This window comes from Amblyraja radiata, chromosome 14 (assembly GCF_010909765.2).
Source record: "Amblyraja radiata isolate CabotCenter1 chromosome 14, sAmbRad1.1.pri, whole genome shotgun sequence".
In the NCBI taxonomy this organism is placed as follows: Eukaryota; Metazoa; Chordata; class Chondrichthyes; order Rajiformes; family Rajidae; genus Amblyraja; species Amblyraja radiata.
Window position 1 is genome coordinate 53,435,110 of NC_045969.1, and position 20,807 is coordinate 53,455,916.

At 43.6% G+C, this 20,807-nt stretch overlaps 1 protein-coding gene across 1 annotated transcript in view; it reads left to right on the top strand.

The window, feature by feature from the left end:
* The window catches only part of alcam (activated leukocyte cell adhesion molecule), a 229,750-nt gene that overhangs the window by 206,539 nt on the left and 2,404 nt on the right, over nucleotides 1–20,807 (top strand). The window contains exons 8-15 of the mRNA XM_033033365.1: nucleotides 1,201–1,330; nucleotides 3,913–4,025; nucleotides 5,027–5,162; nucleotides 6,973–7,088; nucleotides 12,872–13,010; nucleotides 14,230–14,277; nucleotides 16,903–17,035; nucleotides 18,085–18,194. Of these exons, the coding sequence (XP_032889256.1) occupies nucleotides 1,201–1,330; nucleotides 3,913–4,025; nucleotides 5,027–5,162; nucleotides 6,973–7,088; nucleotides 12,872–13,010; nucleotides 14,230–14,277; nucleotides 16,903–17,035; nucleotides 18,085–18,172 (903 nt within the window). The 3' untranslated portion in view covers nucleotides 18,173–18,194. The remainder of the gene's footprint in view (nucleotides 1–1,200; nucleotides 1,331–3,912; nucleotides 4,026–5,026; nucleotides 5,163–6,972; nucleotides 7,089–12,871; nucleotides 13,011–14,229; nucleotides 14,278–16,902; nucleotides 17,036–18,084; nucleotides 18,195–20,807) is intronic.

Sequence of the window (20,807 nt, forward strand, 5' to 3'; positions counted from 1 at the left end):
TTATTCTATCCATTTGGTAATGATGCAAATGCATAATGCTTATGAATGAAAATTCAAAATACTGCAGTTGTTGGAAATGTGGAATATAAACAGAAAAAAAATCTCAGTAGATCAGACAGCACCTACAGAGAGTGAAAAAGAGCGAATGTTTCAGATAAAAGAGCTTTTATCAGAACTGTGATGGAGAGAATAAGTTAAATTTAAGTTGCAGAGAGTGGGGTGAGATGGATAAGAAAGGGAATCTCTTTAAATAGTGGAGGAGGCCCAGGACAAAAAGGTCATATGGGAATGGGAAGAGTAGTTAAAATGTTTGGCAAATGGGAGTTAACCCAGGCCAAGGCGGATTGAACATAGTTATCAGAGTGAGGCCATACGCAAATTGGAGGAACAGCACCTCATATTTTACTTGGAAAGCATACAACCGAGCGGCATTAATATTAATTTCACTAACTAACCCTTTCATTCCCTCTCTCTCTCCCCGTCCTTCCCCCACTCTAGTCGCCCTGCTAGTTTCACTGTTCGTATCCCTTCATTATCACCTCTTCCAAAACCAACAATGGACATTGTGGGCTCCATCTTTCCTGGGTCATCGGTGCCGGTTCTCATTTGTTCAGTACCTTTGATTTCACTTACCTGTGACTCTCAGTCTGAAGAAGGGTCTCGACCCGAAACGTTACCTGTTCCTTTTCTCCAGAGATGCTGCCAGACCAGCTGAGTTACTCTAGCATTTTGTGTCAATCTCCTAACTTCTAAATTTAATACTCTGACTGATGAAGGGCAATGCGCCGAAAGCCTTTTTGACTACCCTGTCTACGTGTGACACCACTTCCAAGGAACTATGAATCTGCAATTAACTATGTACCTGCCACTTAATTCTCCCTCCTATCTCTACTCTGACCGATCTTTGTCTAACCATAGTGCTTAGCGGTGCTACAACAAGGCCCAATGTAAGCTTGACCAACACCATCTCATCAGATAAGTTGCAGCCTTCTCAATGCACACCTCAATCATTTCAGCAACTCTTTGTACTAGAACTGGCTAGTTCTGCTCCCTCCTTGCCTCCTTGGCAGTTTAAAACTAACTTGCTTTCTGCCTTTCCACCGATGCTGCCCGTCTCGATGAGTATTGTCATTATTTTCTGTTTTACATATGCATTTTGAAGATTATGCTGAGTAAAATGTCTACTATTTCACTCCATAGGGAGACGAGAAAGCTGTGGGTTTAGCCCACTATGAGTTGATAAATGTGACACAAGAGGACACGGGTGAATATGCCTGTTCACAACTAGAAAATCCTGATTTAAAGGATCCTGTTAACATCACAGTGCACTGTAAGTATTCTTTAAAAATTGAAATATTTACAGACTATATTTGCTTTTACTAAATTCAAGAGTGTATATTGTTTTTTAAATTTGCATGATTGCCATGCCTAGCAAGTCTAAAAGAATGTTATTTGTTATAAAAGGTAGCACAGTCATACAGCTTGTGGAGTTGCTGCCGCAAAGCTTCACTGTCCAGGGCTTAATACTGACCTCTGGTGCTGTAAATGTGGATTTTGTATCTTCTCTCTGATCGCGTGGATTCCTCCCACACCCCAAAGTCCTGTGGGTCAGTCAGTTAATTGTCACTGTAAATTGCCAAACCAGTGAAGTGTGATTACCTAGCAGCGGGAAGCTGAAGGGAATGTAGAGAGAATTTTTTAAAAAGGGTGTGAGAGCCAGCATCGACACAGTGGGTGCAAGGCCTGTCCCCAGCTGGTACCGGCCATGGCCATTAAAGACGTGTGCACTGTGACATCTGGACCTGCAGACCTGCTTCTGATGTTAAGAATCAAAAATAAATTTGAAATAAAATCAAATTAACAAATTTGATATTTGGAATGATTATGTGGTATGGTACTTTATTTCTCACATGTAACAAGGTAGAGTGAAATTCATTTTTGTATACAGTTCAGTACAAGTATCACTATACATAATCACGTAGACAGTACAAATATAGCAATGGTGCACTGAGACAGCATATGGAGCCGGTTTGGTGCTGTTTTCAAGTCCTATTTGTAGGGAGATTCTTCAAGGTTTCAAGGTCAGTTTTGTCACGAGTACCAATTAAGGTACAGTGAAATTCGATTTATCATACAGCCATGCTAAAAAAAAGCACCAAGTCACAACTACGTAAAGGTTAACATAAAGATCCACCACAGCGGATTTCCCACATTCCTCACTGTGATGGAAGGCAATAAAGTCCAATCTTCTTCCTCTTTAAACTCCTGCGGTCGGGGCAGTGGAAACATCTGCAGTCGGGGTGATCGAAGCCCCCGCGACTTGGAACTCCCGAAGTCGGTCTCTAACCAGAGACCACGAGCTCCACGATGTTAAAGTCCGCAGGCTCCCACGGTTGGAGCTCCTGAAGTCGGTCTCCTGCAAAAGCCGCCTACTCCTCGATGTTAGGCCGCAGTGCGGATGGAGATACGATACGGAAGAAAATTGCATTTCCATCGAAGAAAGAGATTTCAAAAAGTTTCCCCCAACTTCCCCCCCCCTCGGTCCGCTCCTTCCACTCTCGGCAGCCGAGCCGGGCCTTCAGGTGGGTTCCCAGTCTGTAGCTCGGGTCTTCTGTCCACAGCTGGCGGGCTGAACCTCAACTGAAAGCGAGGAGTTTCAATATAATTCCCAATGGATCAGTTCAAGATGTAACAGTAATAAAGAAAATGCAGATAAAATACCTTCACTGGTCACAACGGACCCATAGTGCTTCACAGCAGTGGTAAACACATAGCATGTGACCCAACCCACACAAAAGGAGAATAAGGCAGGTATCTGACAGTCTGCTCAGAGACCCCACCTACAAGCACACAGGCGACAACCGAAGTCAACCTACGTCCACCCATGACAAGCTACGACCCTGTCGGGGAAAACTGAAGACAATTCAGTCACCGGTACCTGTCGCCGGTTGACATAGGTAGTCGCCAATGGAATTCATCGAAGTCAGTACCGGTGACAACCTACGAAACCTGGTGACAACCTATGTCATGCTGGAGATGACGTAGGTTGTCGCCAGGTTAACGTAGGTTGTCACCGGTACTGACTTTACCTACGTCAGGAGAAGACTAGTTACAACAAGCCCACGGTCGCCGACTGTCGCCGAAAAGTTTTGTACATTTGAAAATCCAGAAAAACGCTACGACACTGGGCGACTGAGGAGACTACTGACGACCATACAGGCGACACCCCGGCGACCATGTGGCGACTGCCTAGTCACCGGCAGTCACCTAAAAAATCGCCTAAGTGGGACAGGCCCTTTAGAGAGCCAAAGAAGGTTTTAGAGGAACTTCCATCCCTAAAGAATAAACCACAATCATTCTCATCTTTCCCACAATCAGCAGGTAAAAATCAGTGTCTTTTATTTCTCTGATTAGAAAAACAACCACAGGAAATTGACAAAGTGAGAAAAGAAAGCAGAGAATAGTGGAGAACAGTGGTTTCACACTTTCATCTCCATTAATGTTGATTGAAATGAATAACTGCAGAATATATGTATTACCAATGTGCTATTCTACAACCCTGGGATGTAAAGTATGGAATTCCCACTCCCGCTTGACTCATTGCTATATGTGTATAAAACATTAGGCTTGATTGGATGGAAGTCAGTGGTTACAATTGGGGCATTGTAATGAAAAGGGCAGCTAACATTCATGGTTCCTCAGTACAGTCGGTCCCCTTGGTCTATACAGCAGACGATGCCCTGGGCCTGCAGACTGAATTCTAGGGAGGAGGAACTGAGGGGAAGAGATCACAGAAAGAAACATCAACAAAAAATGTTTCTGACACCTCATACTCCTATCTTTTAACCTAGGAAATGGAGAATAATTTCCAGAGCATGAAAAATAAATGTTAACATGTCTTATTATTCACAGATTTGGCTTTGATGATGACTCCCAGTGAAAATGTCTCCAAGATGGTTGGGGAGAATATAACCTTGGAATGTTTTGTTGAATCCTCTGGAACTACGGAGGTTACCCTGATGAAAGTAAGATGTTGATTGATACTTCCAACGTGTGCAAACTGCTAGTGTTCATGAACTAAGTCAGACACTTGATGCAATGTGTCAAAATTTAGGATTCTGGTGATTAACCTCGCAAACATCCTCAATGCCTTCCTCAGAGTAATGCCCCCTGACATTGACAGTTGATGGTCTAATACTGTACCTAGGGCAAATGGTGTTTCTCGCCTTTCCTTGCTCTAGTGTAGACTTTAACCAAAGGCAGAATTAGTGGCAGGGCAACATTGCCAATCCTCTTGTCTAACAAGTCCCGTGGACCATTTTGAGGACTTTTGGAAATTACATAAAACAGGGATTTGCACCTGGTAACGTGTGTCCTGGTGCAACTCCTGAGATGGGAGCTTGAGGAAGAAACCTGGTCTCATCATGCGCCAGCTGGTGGCAATGCCAGCCCAGGCAGGTGGAGGGTGGGAGGTAGGGTGCTTCCTTCAATGCATTCCTTGTGTTTTATTTTATGCATTCTGGAACAACATGTTTCTCATTTTGTACTAAAGATTGTGGTCATGGCAGGAAGTGGAGAGTAATGCAGAACTGGTTTTTGTTATTGTTGCAATATTTCCCCAGCCAGAGAATCCTCACGAAGGATGGGCACATTGCTCTCTCTTTTTTCACGGTAGCTGAAGTTCAGCACTGGTGTCGAAGATATGTCTCATGGATTAGAACTCCCAGACATTATGGATGAGCTGCTTTCCAATTGTCATGCCTAAATCCTTCCACCTTGTCAGAAGCAAACCTCTAGTAATCCTCGTGAGACAACTCTGATATTTAAAACTCACCCTGCTGTACATCAGAAAATAGGATTGTGTGGAGAATGATCAGCTCTGTCGGTGCAAATAAGGGCACACAAGTCTAAAATGATCGTGCTGTATGAGGCTTTAACCTTCCTTGATGTGACTAGTCCTTGCAATCCTGGTGCACAAATACCTCAATAAATGCAGGCTGCTTCTGATGTGTTTTTTGTATTTCAGAAGAATAAAGCTAACCAGAACCCTTTCGTGGTGAAGTCACTGCAGTACACACACTCTGGTAATTACACATGCCAGGCCAAATTAAAGGGAGTGAACGAAATCAAGAGAGAAAAATCAATAATCGTACGAGTGGAAGGTAAATAAGCAGCATTGATGCTGGCACCATTTGGGGCCAATTAACATTTCAGAACACAGGGTCTGAGAACTTTTTCTTGAGGTTTTTCCCCTAATTTTTCTGAAAGCAGAATTTTGTGTCTAAACATATAGAAATGACATTTCTAACATGGCGGCCTGCTAAATCCAGTTCTGGTCCACAAGGTTTTTTGACCACAAAACAAAGTCATTTTTATCAAAATCTAATTTGTAGCTACTATTGGAGATAACAGGAACTGCACATGCTGGAACCTTGAGCAAAACACAAGATTTTGGAGGAACTCAACGGGGCAGACAGCATCTGTGGAGGGAATGGAGAAAAACTGTCTGAAGAAGGTCCTGACCCAAAGGTCACCTTTTCCAGATGCTGCCTGGTCCACTGAGTTCCTCCAGAACTTTATTTTTTACTAAATACTATTGAAATATTTACAGATTCTGTTTGGCCCAGTTTCTCCCGAGCAAGATACATTATAAGCTGCTGTGCATCTAAATAGAACACAATGCATTTTAACATGACACGGAATTGTTCCGTGTCTGAGGCCCTCACACACAATGAGCATTGCACCCTCACTCAGACCTTACCTGGAGAGTTGAAGTGTTCAGCATTAGTAAAAGAGCACCAATGTGTCTATTTCTCATCAGTCAAGTCATCCCCCCCACCCACCCCTCAGCATATTCCGCCTCCCTGATCCTACATCCAAATCTCACCATCAGTCACTGTCACTTAGCTCTAATCTCAATTCCAAAGCCTCATCAATCCTCTCTCTGAACACCACATCTCAATCACCAACACTGTTCCAATCCTGGAACTGTCTCACCATCACTCTGATCCATGCACAACCCAGAGATCCTCAACAGATCAGGCATCTATTCAAGAGAAATACTGCCTTAACACCGCAGACTGCTGGTGTGGCATCAAAATTGCTTGATTCCAACAAATAGGAAAAGCAGGATATTTTAAATCATTAAATGTAGTATAGAGTCCAGAAGTCTGTAAACAGACAAGACAGGAGATAAGGTGCTGTTGCCAAACTTACGTTAGGGTTCATTGAGACAGGGCAAGAGGCCAAAGACAGTCAGTGGGAGGGTGGTTCGGATGGATAATTAAAGTGACAGGCACCTTGACATTCAGGCTCATCATTACAGGATGAACGAGTAACCACCCACACTCCATTTGGTTTGTCCACTGCAGAGAATGCAATGCAGTGCAGACACTCCAATGCAGTGCCCACATTGTGAGCACTGAATTCAGTTCACAGGATTACACTGTTTGGGTCCCTGGTTGATGGGAAGGAAAGAGTCAAAAGGGCAAATGTTGCAGCTCTGCAGTTATAAGAATGCCAATGAGAGGGAGGAGGGTGGTGGTTGCTGATAAGATGTAAGGGAGAACCAGAGGGGTTTAAGATCAGGTTGGAATGTAGGGAGTGGAAAGATGGGTTTGGTGGCTGCATCTTGCCTGATGACAGATCCATTGAATGTAAAGGCTGGTAATATAAGTGAACTCTTTTTTAGTTCTGAATGTGAACAGAATACATTTGATTGTGAACAATCAAACTCAATTGTTGACTATTTGGCAGAGTTGTTAACATGGAGTTAATTTCCTGTCATCAGGGCTGGGTGGAATCTTCCTGCATGAATCAGTTTGCTGATGATCCCATTCAGTGCAGCGACACTGGGCTCCATAAGGGGAGGTGTGCTGACCCAACAAATTCACCTGGAAGCTGAAGACAATAATCTATCCCAATGATTCTTCAAGGTGTCCTTAATCAGAAAGCCACTTTTCTTTCTTACAGGAAAACCAAGGATAACTAAACTGACAAAGAAAGTTGTGAACAATTCGAAAGTGATCAGTTGTGTTGTGGAGGGTTTCCCCAAGCCTGTGGTCAAGTGGAGCATCAATGGAACGTCTGTAAGTGAGGGAGTGGGTATGATTCTGTGCGCCGTCTATCAGAAGCAAAATGTTACACAAACAATGTTTTTAGAGTAATTGTTTTTTGGTATTTGGGCATTACAGGCAAGGCTACCGTTGATTCCTCATCTCTCATCCCTTGAGAAGGGGGTGGTGGTAACTCAACTATTGCAAACCTTATGGTGAAGATACTCTCACAGTGCTGTTAGATTGGGCTACAGTCATAATGAAGGAAAGGAGATATGTCCAAGTCAGAATAATGTGTATGTTTGAGGTGGAACCCAGAGGTGGCAGTGTTCCTGTGCACCAGATGAGAGAGATTCTGGGCTGGGAGGCAATGCCAGAGGAGCCCAGGTGAAAACTCGTGAATTTAGCAGATGGTACACACTATAGGCTGGCGTACAGGGTGTCAAGCAAACTTCTATTTCTGTATGGTATTGAGCTTCAAGGGTTGCTGGAGCTCTACTGATCTGGGTAAGTGGAGAACATTGAGCCTTTGTTGAGGGTGGAAAGGCTCAGCTATGTTAAGGGGCAGAAGTCTCTACCTAAAACGTCACCCATTCCTTTTCTCCAGAGATGCTGCCTGACCCGCGGAGATACTCCAGCTTGCTGTGCCTGTCTTATGTCCACAGGCAAGTCACTTGGCACAGCGTACATAATCTCAGACTAGCACAAGTAACAATGGTATTTCAAGGGCTGGTCCAGGTGAGTTTCTGGTCCGTGGTCCCCGCCACCCCTGTCACGGGTAAAAAGAGCAAAGGGATATGCACACAGCCCCGAGGACTACTTGTTGCTGGTCAGTGAGGAGGAGATGTTGTTACCGATCCACACTGATTGAGGTCTGCCGATGAGGAAGTCGAGGATTCAGTCCCAAAGGGAAGCCAGAGACCCAGGTCTTGGAACTTAGTGAGTTTGGAGGGGATGATAGTGTTGAACATAGAGCTATAGTTGTGACAATGTCCATGTAATTTATTCATACGAGCTGTACTCATTCTCGCACATGATCAGTAAATCAGTCAGTGAGCTTTGACTTGGAAATAAATCATTCCTGTTTTTGATCCCAACACGAGTGTGAGTGCAGCCATCTTTCTCCATATATTATGTGCTAGTTTACCTATTTTGTAAGTAGACATATATCAAAACTTGGTGGCAGCGGTGAAAGTGAAGATTTGTGAATCAAACTGACGCTATGATGATTAGCAAAAAATGCTTTGAAAAACTTTCAGGAATCAGTGTTTCAACGCTCAGCGACCGGACAAGCTGCATGCATGAGAGGAATGGTATGCAGGTCAGTGCAGCACACAAAGATAAGACGCTGCATGTAAATCAGTGCTGTGGGAGTCGCAGTATAAAACGACGTGCTGTGAGAGTCTGGTTAAAGATAAAATAAGCTGTTAAGAGCGAGGGGATACGCTGATATTTCAAAATGGCGCAGACCAGTCCATCTTTCCACGTGGCTCCACCACCCAATCTAAAGCTCAAAGAGAACAGGGTGGAAGAGTGGAAAATGTTTAAACAAATGTATGAAAATTATGCAGTGATAACAGAACTGGATAAGAGGGAGAAACAGTATCAAAAAGCAGTATTCCTGCATACTGTTGGACCGGAAGGATTGCGAATCTTCAATACCCTGACGTTCGAAATGGTAGCAGATGAGACGGATGTGAAAGTCATCATCAGCAAGATGTCTACCATCATCATAGGAGAGACGAATGAAACCTATGAAAGATTCATTTTCAATAAACGAGACCAGAAACCAGGGGAAAGCATTGAATCGTATGTTGCAGAGCTGAAGGAGCTGGTTAAGACATGCAACTTCTGTCATTGCCTAAAAGAAAGTCTCATTTGAGATTGCATCGTCCTTGGTAACAATGATAACAAATGTAAAGCACTTTGGCCAACGTGAGTTGTTTTTTAAATGTGCTATATAAATAAATGTGACTTGACTTGATTTGGTAATGCAGACCAGTCAATAGTAAGACACTCCTTCAGAAGAGGAATCTGACACTGCAGGGGACTGTGGACATATGTAGATCCTCGGAGGTAATAGCTGCAAGAATGCAGGTCATCGGCAAAGAGCCGACAATACACAAGGTGGAACGATTCAAACCGAGGGAAAAGATGGTTGATTTTCCTTTGCAGAGGAAGAATCAGGGACTAGTCAAGTGCAAGTTCTGTGCAAGGACGCACAAGTGTAGGAAGGAGGAATGCCCAGCGTATGGGAAGGACTGCAACAGATGCGGATGACAAAATCACTTTGCCTGCTGCTGCAAGCAGAGGAAGGAGGGCATGCAGAAACAGGGTCTGCACAAGGTCGTAGAGACATCTGATACAACGTCCATTTCCGACACAGGGTCTGTGAGTTGCATTGAGATCATTGCAGTTGGAAACAATTCCTCTTCAGGCCTATTCGCTGAGATGCAGGTTGGCACAGCAAACATCAAGTTTCAGATTGACTCTGGTGCCATTGTTAATGTGATTCCCAAGCATCTTGTACCCAACAAAAAGGACATTAGACGAGAGAAAATCATGTTAAAGATGTACAACAGATCCAATCTGCTGGCAGAAGGTAGGACTAAAGTCATACTCCGGAACAAGATGAACAACAAGAAGTACCGTGTTCACTTCATAGTGGTCGAGGAAGGCTGGCTCACACCACTCCTGAGCGGCAAAGCTGCACAACAGATGAAACTCATCACGGTTCACTAAGAGAACTTCAAGTGCCTGAATGCTGTTAGCGAGGCTGACTCGAGTTAGCGAGTCACACAGATGTCTTTGATGAAAGACCTGGGAGACTGCCTGACAAGGTCAAGTTGGTAACTAGGACGGAGGATGTGACCCCATCACAGTGCTCTGCAAAGCCGGTACCTGTAGCCATGAAAGAGAAGGTCATGAATGGTCTCATGAAGTTGGTCGAACAGGACATCTTGACTAAAGTCGAAGAACCTGCTGAGTGATGTAGCAGGCTGGTCTTCACAGAGATAAAGGACAGCAGAGTTTAAGTTCTGCATAGATCCTAGACCCCTCAACAAAGTCCTGAAAAAGGAGATCCACAGACTACCAGTCATAGAGGATATACTCCCTGAGCTGTCCAAGGTGAAGATTTTCTCCAAATTCGATGTGAAGTCAGGATGCTTCCACTGCGAACTAGAAGACGAGAGCAGTTTCCCAACAACCATGAACACCCCTTTTGGGAGATATTGCTGGAAGAGGATGCCATTTGGACTGAAAGTAAGTGCAGAGATCTTCCAGAAGCTGCAACAAGCCCTAGAAGGATTAAAGGGAGCGGAATGTGTTGCAGATGACATCATCCTATTTGGAGTAGGGGACACCAGAGAAGATGCAGAAAGAAATCATAGAAACATAGAAATTAGGTACAGGAGTAGGCCATTCGACCCTTCGAGCCTGCACCACCATTCAATATGATCATGGCTGATCATCCAACTCAGTATCCCGTACCTGCCTTCTCTCCATACCCTCTGATCCCCTCAGCCACAAGGGCCACATCTAACTCCCTCTTAAATATAGCCAATGAACTGGCCTCAACTACCCTCTGTGGCAGAGAGTTCCAGAGATTCACCACTCTCTGTGTGAAAAAATCACGATGCAAGACTGCAAGATCTTCTTCAGCGATGCAGACAGAGGCATCAAGCTGAACCTGAAGAAGTCGGTAGTGAAAACTACGTGTATCACATTTCTAGGACATATAATTACAGATTGCAGCCTGAAACCAGACCCGAAGAAGATCCGAGCTATACTAGAGATGCCCAACCCAACAGAAATCCAAAGATTACAAGGCATTGTGTAAACTCGTACGAGTAAAAAGTTTTAAAAAATGTCATCATGAGTATATTTTCACTCGTGGACATTTTTTACAGGGATGAAAAAATGTCACAAGTTTACCGGATGTCCCGGGTACCTTCTGTTAGCATTACGAGCCGCTACGAGACATCCACGAACTCCTACAGACCCACTACGGACATTCTCCGAGATCGAATCAGGGGCAACACTCGGGAGAACTCGTGAATTACCTCGTACAGTGGGACAGGGGCTTGAGACACCTTTGCAACCTCAGCTGACACAGAAAAAAAAAAAAACAACATGCATCACCAGAAAAAGATGCAACTCGTGAAACTCATAACACAGAGAAATCTAAACAAAAACAAAGTGACACAAGAGAAAAAACTAGAAGTGATGCACAGAATGTACACACAGAAAAGAAAGACACTTCTGAAAGAAACACCATCATAAAGACTAGGGCAGGAAGATCTGTCAGACCGCCGGAAATGTACGACGAGTATGTCACGAAGTAATGTGTTTTGTTGTGAGGTACATACATGCTTATGAGAAGAAAGCATGTGAGCATTATTTTGTTATTGAAATGTCACAAATGTGACCATGATTGAAATTGTGAAATAAGAGAGAACAGTTGTTTTATTCTGTTAAGTTAAACCATATTACTACGGTGTAATATTATTAAAAGTGTTTAAGTTTACTTTGTTTTGGATCATTGGAAATGTAGTCCCAAAATGTCAAAAAGGAAAGGATGTGACAATATCCATGTAATTTATGTGTATGAGCTGTACTCATTCTAGTAAATCCGTCTGTGACCTTTGACTTGGAAATAAATCATTCCTGTTTTTGATCCCAACACGAGTGTGTGTGCAGCCATCTTTCTCCATACATTATGTGCTAGTTTACCTATTTTGTAAGTAGACATATCAAAACAATAGTCTAGCCCTGTCGGTGATGCCATGATCAGGGCAGAGTGAAATATGGTATTCTGCCATCACACAGGGCCCGGGTCCTCAAGGTTCCTTCTCAGTCATGTAATGGGAAAGATGACATCAGGAATGACCAATAAATACTGGTCTTACAAATGTCACCGCGATCTCATCCAAATCTCCAATTAATTGTTTACTGTACCACAATCTTTCTACACTAACCCCATACTTAGCAATTTCCTGAAAACCTCAATTCATGGAATTGCAGGGCAGTGAGTCTTAGTTAATAATCTGAATCTGATGCTGGGCTGATGTTTTGACATCCCCAGCAGAGTGAAGCAGACAGTATCCATACCAATGCACACTTGCCAAGCTTTACTGATCTCCGACTCAGTTCTCCAGGCAGAACCTGCCACCAATTAGCTATCAGGATTCTCCTCTTCTGGGAATTTCATATAAAAATCATTGAATAATATAGATATTCTGGCTCTGCACTCTGTAGGAGCAGTTCAGTGACTTAAAATGATGATAAATAATTTGAAACATGGTGACTCACTGCCTCATCCAGAGTGGAATTCTAACTCTGGGGCAACGGATAAATGCTTGTTGATGGTCAGATGGGAATGCAGATCAAAGATGTGCCCACAAAGCGATCCTGCAGATTTTCTCACCATTAAAGCCCTGTCCCACAGTACGTTCATTCCAAGAGCTCTCCTGAGTTTTAAAATAATCAAACTCGTGGTAAGCACGGAGAATGAATGTAGCGGGTACGTCAGAGCTCTGGGACGTCTCTTAGCGCTAATGGCAGGTACTCGGGAAGACTCGCTAACAGCAGGTAAGCACGGGAAGACTCGTGAAGATTTTTCAACATGATGAAAAATGTCCACGAGAGCCCAGAGTACCGACGAGTGGCCATTACCATAAATCTCTGAGTCAGGGCAAATCAGGGCAAACTCGGGAGAAATCTTGGAATGAACTGGTACCGTGGGACAGGGCTTTTAATTAAATCTGTGGAACTGCGGTGTATTTAAGTAAGAAATTTAAATGTTTTCATTGCAGCCAAAAGAAGAATCAATAAAAGACAAAAGATCACAGTGGTGCCACAAGATAACAGTGCGACCTTCAGAAAACATCACCGTGACTTGCACAGCCATAAATAACCATGGGGAGGATCAATATTCAGTGAATCTAACTGCCAGTGAGTATTTTGAAATATTTTGCAAACAAAAATAAGTATCAATGGCAGATTGTGCCAGTCTAATGAAACACGTGCTTAACTTGTTTTGACAGTTTAGCAACAGCATTCCATTTACACCGAAAATGTTTCTGAAACTGTAGAGAATTAACTCCATTATTTGAAGAGCATTGTTTTTTCCATAGTTCATCATATATACACAAATGGAGCTTTCAGACTGACCACAATGGTATATCAATCTGAACAGGGGCGGAAAACCCGGGGGGGGGGCCAGAGGGGGAGGTGGGGGACATCCCCCCCAAGTTTTTTAAATCTCCGCTTTTAACGCTGGATTGAGCCTCCGAAGCCTCGCGCGTGTGTGTGAGTGTGCACGTGTGGCCGCCATAAAATTGTGTCCCCTCCATGTTTTGATTGCGAGTTCTGCTCTTGAATCTGAAGATGGTGCACCTCAGTGGAGGGTGTCTGAGGTATTTCAACAAAGGGTGAACTGTCAGCACAGCATCCTCTTTAGTGTACTATTTCCACCAATAATAGAGAATTACAATTATCAATAGAATCCAGTCAGCTGACTAGGGCAACACTTAGTATCTGATTTACCACCCACCCAACACAAATACTCTACTGCTAACTTTCCTATTTTTACAAATACCTTGTTGCTCTTGCCCTTTCTGCACTCATTACATTAAAATTTATACTCCCATCTCTTGCCTTATAGCTTTTCTTGGACCTTGCAATGGAGGGGTCTCTCCCCTCATCCTCCTTTCACCATCATATTCAACCTGTGGGCCCCTAAACTCAAGCTTCATCTCATCTGACTGCTGCTTGGTGTTCATTAATTGGAATTGCAGATTGCTGGGCGCTGCCTTTGTGTAGTTTATTTAATAAATGCTTTAAAAGTTCCAGGGTTGGATGTACCTAGCGTTTCACTAGTAATACTTAACAGGCAGTGATTGCCATTATATTTTTAAGCATCTTTATTTGGCACCAGTGATGCACCAGCTTGTGCTGATGCCCTGGATTGTAACGTTCAGACAGCGCCCTGCAGATGTCCTGTCATCTCCCTCACCCCTGCACACAAATGAATGGATCCTTTCTACAAACATTTCTGGGGAAGTATTTGGAAGTCTTGGGATTATATACGCAAAGGTCGGTACCTCTTTAAGCGTTTAGAAATGGATTTCCTGAACTCAATGTAACTTGTTTTCTCCTGTGTATTTTTCAGTGCGATTCAAGGAGCCTATGGATGAAACTCTTGAGCAAGACCCTCTAGGTAGTTGCCTCAATTTACCGTCGGAACAAACCAAATTATACGTCAAGGTGGTGGGGGGGGGGGGGGGGGGGGGGGGGGGGGGGGAGGGAGGAAATGATCTTCCTTTTCATTCCCGAGGAGACAATGGCACGATTCACCTCTGGCATGGTGTAGCCATGATCAAGGTGTACACAAACCTTTACTCCTTCAGATAATTTAAGTCATTATTCAGGGAAAGAGGAGAAAGTAGGGACGTATGTGGCAGATTTCAGATTGACAGAATGCTGAAAACTATGATTAGAAATGGGGGCAAAAATGAGTTTGGCAAGTAATCATACAGCAGGAAACAGGCCCTCAGGCCCCCCAACTCGTCAATGCTGATCCATAATAGTCCCATATCTCTCTAACCCTTTCCTATCCATGTACCTGGCCATATGTCTTTTAAATGCTGTTTTAGTATAGACATCTTGGCTTTGAAAAAGTCACGTTTTGACAAATCAAATGCAACTTGGAGTGTAATCATTGAGGTGATAAGGGCACACACGTGTGTGTGTGTGTGTGTGCGTGTGTATATGTGCGTGCGTGTTCATAATCAGCATGAATGTATTATAAGTCAGGTGAAAAGCCACAACATTATGTGACAAATGTGTTAATAGGACAAAGCAGAGTGGAGAATTGTGACATCGGGTTAGATCAATGGTGTGAAGAAAAAGGTCATTCTTCAATTGGTGCAAAGCAAGAAGATGACATATGGAGGGGTTTGAGGTGTTGGCTTGTGAAAGGCAGGAAGCAAACAGTCAAACTGCTGGGATGTTCAGGGTGCTGTACTAGCAGACTTGATTTGTTTTTAGACATTACACAGAACAATTCAGTTTCTAGCCATGCACGCAAGTTTAAAGGGAGAGGGAGAACCAGGGTTAATGTGTGTTTGAAGAGACCGTGGGAACTGGGAACCTTGTGTGTTAAAGGGGGCAAGTGAATCAAAATGTGGGGAACCAGATACCGATCATCATGTTTCCAGACAAGTAGATTGTTCACTGGATACAGATCTGGTAAACAGTATTACTAAAGGTGCATTGACTTTGTTGCAAGGGGGTTTAGAATACAAGAGAAAGAAGTCCTAATGTAACTAAACAGTTTAGTCTGGAGATACAGTGCGGAACCAGCCTCTTCAGCCAAGAGTTTCCACCGACCAACGATCCCCACACATCTTACATGCATAGGCACAATTTACAATTATACTAAGTCAATTAACCTGCAAACCTGTAGGTCTTTGGAGTGTGGGAGGAAACCGGAGATCCCACAGAAGGCTGTGGCGGCAAGTCAGTGGATATTTTCAAGAGATAGATGTCAGCGAGAGTCTTGATTAGTGCTGGTGTCAGAGGTTATGGGGACAAGGCAGGAGAATGGGGTTAGGAGGGAGAGATGGATCAGCTTTGATTGAATGGCAGAGCAGACTTGATGTTCCCGAATTACCTAATTCTACTCCTATCACTTATGACCTTATGATCCCGAAGAAAACCCACGCAGGTCACTGGAAGAATGTACAAACTCTGCAGACAGCAACCGTAGTCTGGATTGAACCCAGGTGTCTACCATCGTAAGGCAGCAACTCTACCGCTGTGCCACCGTGCCGCCCTGAGCTTTGGTGAAACTAGAGTTTTAGCTTCTGTCCTACAGCATGGAAGGAGGTTTTTTGGCCCAACTCTTCATGCTGATCAAAGACCCTCTCTGCATCAATGCTTGTGAGATTAAACAACCCTCAACCACCATCCTGTCTTCTATCACCAAGCTAATTTGGATCCAGTTTGCCAAAACACCTTGGATCCCAAGTGCCCTTACTTTCTAGACCAGCCTACCATGTAGGACGTTGTCAAAAGCCTTGCCCAAGTCCATAATGCCGCATCTATGCCTTGCTTTCATCAATTTTCTTGGGAACCTCTTCAAAAGATTTGTGAGGCAGTATTTTCAATGCACAACACCATGCCGACTTGCCCTAATCAGTCCCAGCCTTTCCAAATGATCATAAATCCAACCCCAGGATTAGTTTCCGGCCTGCAGTTTCCTGGCCTCACCCTCCTATGGCTCTTCTTAAATGTGGGACTAATGGTGTTGAGGTTATGTTGCCTTTGTGTCAGTGCAGCATGGATTGACCAGATTGATCCTTGGGACGCAAGGATTGAGTAACATTAACATCTCCTCCCTGGAGTTTAGAAGAAGTGATTAACATGTCACCCCCTCAGAATCTTATGACAGAGCAGATGGAGATCATTGGGATTCAGCTTTTCAGGCAGCGGTTACAGAAATCGGACTAAACACAAAATTATTTTAGTGCTTTCAGTTAAGTCCCCAAACCTCACATCTCTTCAAAAAAACGAACAATCTAGCTGAATGGATGGAAGTGGTGAGGTGCAGGGATTTAAGTGCATCCCAATGACTCACTGGAAAAAGTCACGGCTTTCATGATTTGTAGATTTGTGTATCTCATTGGTTCATTCTCTTAACCACAGAGCCATCCACCTCTAACAACTGAGAATATCATCGAGATTGTTACCACACTCGGACATGTTATATTCAAACTAAGTGTGAACTTCAGTTCAATGTTGTGACTTAATAAATGTAACTGATATGCTTCAACTCCCTTAGATCCAAAAGATAACAACAACAACAGCAAGAGCAGCAACAGTAATCAGGCCAAGGTGATCGTGGGGGTCATCATTGGCATGTTAATAGCAGCAGTCATCGCCGGCTTGATTTACTGGTTGTACAAGAAGAAAAGGTATGTAGCATAATCTCACAAATAGTAACCGCTTGTAACTTTTTAATATCTCTGACACTACAAAACTTCCTCGTGGTGTCTCTACAACATGGCGATCTCCTCACTTCACTTTAGAACAGGAATAATGATAACATCTTCACTTGTCCTGTGTTCAGGCCCCCAATTGTTTTCCAGAAATATAAAGGGACAATGTCAGGCATTTATTTTTTTTTTGCTATTTCAATGTTTCTGCTTCTAATTCCAACGTAAGTTTTCAAAGATTTGAGCAGTGAATGGATAGGAGAATAAATCTTTGAAAATTAATCATAGGAGCTATAGAACCAGAATTGAACGTTTTACCTTCAAATACTGGGGTTTAAAGTTGCAGCTTGCCATGCAGAGTTGCAGCCGCATTATTGGAACCATCGTACAGAGAACATCAGACAAACTTGCAGGAAGTGAGCACAGATCGAGAGATCTCACACGTTTTTTTTGAACATCAAGCATGCTAATAGAATGGTAAAATAATCTATCGCTGCACAACTCCATCTGATCAAAGATGGACACAAAAAGCTGGAGTAACTGAGCAGGACAGGCAGCATCTCTGGAGAGAAGGAATGGGTGACGTTTCAGGTCAAGACTGGAGATCAATCTTAGTTTCAGGTGAAGCTGTGATTCGAGGTCAAGCAAGTAAGTGGCCAGCATGGCAGGCATAATTCTGCCTTCAATTTAAAAGATTGATCTCTTATTTTTATACAATATATTTTGTTTTCATATGAACTGTATAATAGAATTTGCAGTAATTGAGGATGCAGAATTAGTTAACAATAGGAATTTATCACGGAGATTAGAATTTACCATCATTACAGGTAATGAGAGGGGTTGAAAATGGCAAGATCTAGAAGTGTCTACAGCACTGGTATACGACAGTTCCAGGAAAGATAACAGGCATTTGTTCCAACTGCATTTCTGATGCAAGAACAGTTTTAATGATGAATACTTGGTCTTTAATGATCTCTTCACTTTGCTTTCCTCTAAACTGCATTTGTCAACACTTCTACATCAAAAAGCAAAACCAGTGAAAGAGGCACAGCTGATGAAATCAAGAAGATAAACAAGGGAGAGAACAACCACACATCAGGCTCCTCAGCTGTGTAACTACGTTGCCTCAAAAAAACAGGTACGGCTCCTCTAAATAAAAGTACAGAGTCACCATCACTCCACTGAGTGCATGATTGTTTGCCAGAATTAAGTGTGGTGAAGGGAGAGTATTGTGGGTTTACTTCAATGGCTGCCAGAGGAGTGTTCAGCAGGTTGAGGACACTGCAGAAACATTTCTTGTATGACCACCTAATCCCAAAACTCGGTTGACTGAAGCGACCCAATGCTGATGACCTGGTTTGGTTGGTCATATAATAAACCAAAGTAGATCCCAGGGCACTTACAAAGCAAAGTAACAAATAATAAAAGCTGAAAATGAATTTTCAGAATGATTGAGAATATTTACATGAAATTGTAAATGTTGATGTGATCCCCACACATATGTGATTTCACTTTAATTTGACACTTGATTTCACTGATCTACTTTTCATTTCCCGAGTCAAGGGCACTTAACTGCCAAATATACCAACAATGGAACAATGAAATTATTACTTGCTACAGTTTAACAGGCCTGTAAACTCAACAACACACAATTAAACTATCTCATTGTTGGGACAGTCATAATAAAATATTATTTTCAATAGCAATACAGGCAACTAAAAGATATGGTTTCATGATAATACAAAACATTCTGTGGTAGACATGACAGGTTGCATTTTTTGTTTTAAATTCCATTGATTTTTGCATCCAATTACATCACAGACCAGAGATGTTTACTTTCCAGAATCTAGAAACCACAGACAGCATATCTATGGGCACGTGCATGGGCCCTAGCTATGCCTGCCTCTTTGTTGGGTACGTCGAACAATCCTTGTTCGAGACGTACCGTGGCACTATCCCCGAACTCTACCTCCGCTACATCGATGACTGCATTGGTGCTACCTCCTGCACCCACACACAACGTGACTTCATCCATTTCACCACTAACTTCCATCCGGCACTCAAATACACCTGGACCATTTCCGAAATGTCCCTACCATTTCTTGACCTCACTATCTCCGTCGCAGGTGATAGACTACCAACCGACATCCACTATAAACCCACTGACTCCCATGGCTATCTGGACTACACATTTTCCCACCCTGCTTCCTGTAAGGACTCCATCCCCTACTCCCAATACCTCCGTCTATGCCGCATCTGCACCCAGGATGAGGTGTTCCACACCAGGGCATCTGAGATATCCTCATTTTTCAGGGAACAGGGATTCCCCTCTTCTGCTATAGATGAGGCTCTTCTTTTACCGCGTGACTCTGCTCTCACTCCCCATCCCCCCACTCGCAACAAGGGCAGAGTCCCCCCTTGTCCTCACCTTCCACCCTACCATCCGTCACATACAACAAATAATCCTCCAACATCTTCGCCACCTCCAACGTGATCCCACCACTTGCCACATCTTCCCATCTCCTCCCCTGTATGCTTTCCGCAGAGACCGTTCCGTCTGGAACTCCCTGGTCAATTCGTCCCTTCCTACCCGTACCACCCCCTATCCGAATACTTTCCCTTGCAACCGCAAGAAATGCTACACTTGTCGTTTTACCTCCCCCCTTGACTCCATTCAAGGACCCAAGCAGTCTTTCCAGGTGCGGCAGAGGTTCACCTGCACCTCCTCCAACCTCATCTATTGCATCCGCTGCTCTAGATGTCAGCTGCTCTACATCGGTGAGACCAAGCGTAGGCTTGGTGATCGCTTCGCCGAACACCTCCGCTCGGTTCGCAATATCCAACCTGATCTCCGGGTGGCTTAGCACTTCAACTTCTCCTCCCATTCCGAATCCGACCTTTCTGTCCTGGGCCTCCTCCATGGCCAGAGTGAGGCCCACCGTAAATTGGAGGAGCAGCATCTCATATTTCGCTTGGGCAGTTTGTACCCCAGCAGAATGAACATTGACTTCTCTAATTTCAGGTAGTCCCTACTTTCTCCTCCCCTTCTCAGTCTCCCTCAGCCCCCTTCCTTTCTTCTCTTCCCCCATCCCCCCCCCCCCCACCCTCACATCAGTCTGAAGAAAGGTTTCGACCCAAAACGTTGCCTATTTCCTTCACTCCATAGATGCTGCCTCGCCCGCTGAGTTTCTCCAGCATTGGCTACCTTTAATTTTCCAGCATCTGCAGTTCCTTCTTAAACAGCATATCCTAATGTTTGGTTTACAGCAATCTGTCCCACAGACCTTGGTATCTACTTAATTCTGAGGCCCAGAACAAGTCTGGTTTCTACACCATGTTGTAGTGATAGGTTCTCGGCTTCACTAGTGAGTTTTAAATGTAACTCTCGCATTCAGAGAGAATGCATTACAATGTCCACATCACTCCTTATTGTGAAGGCACTACCTGGGCAATTGTGGCTTGCCAAATGTACTTATTTCATACCTCAGCCAATAATCCCCATACCTACCTAAACCATGTGTGGACTTTGAGAAAGGTAATCTTCTCAGCTGTTGTCATAGGAATACAGAAGATGGGAAGCTGAGGGACTCAGCTGTGAGTGTGATGGTCTTGATCATGCTTTACTCAAACAAATCCTGGGACCACTTAGTGGTTTTAAGTGCAAAACAATCAATTGCAATGGATTCAAAAATAATTTACTATTATAAATAATTGGTATTTCTGTTAAGTGCATAGAGATTCTCAAAGTCCC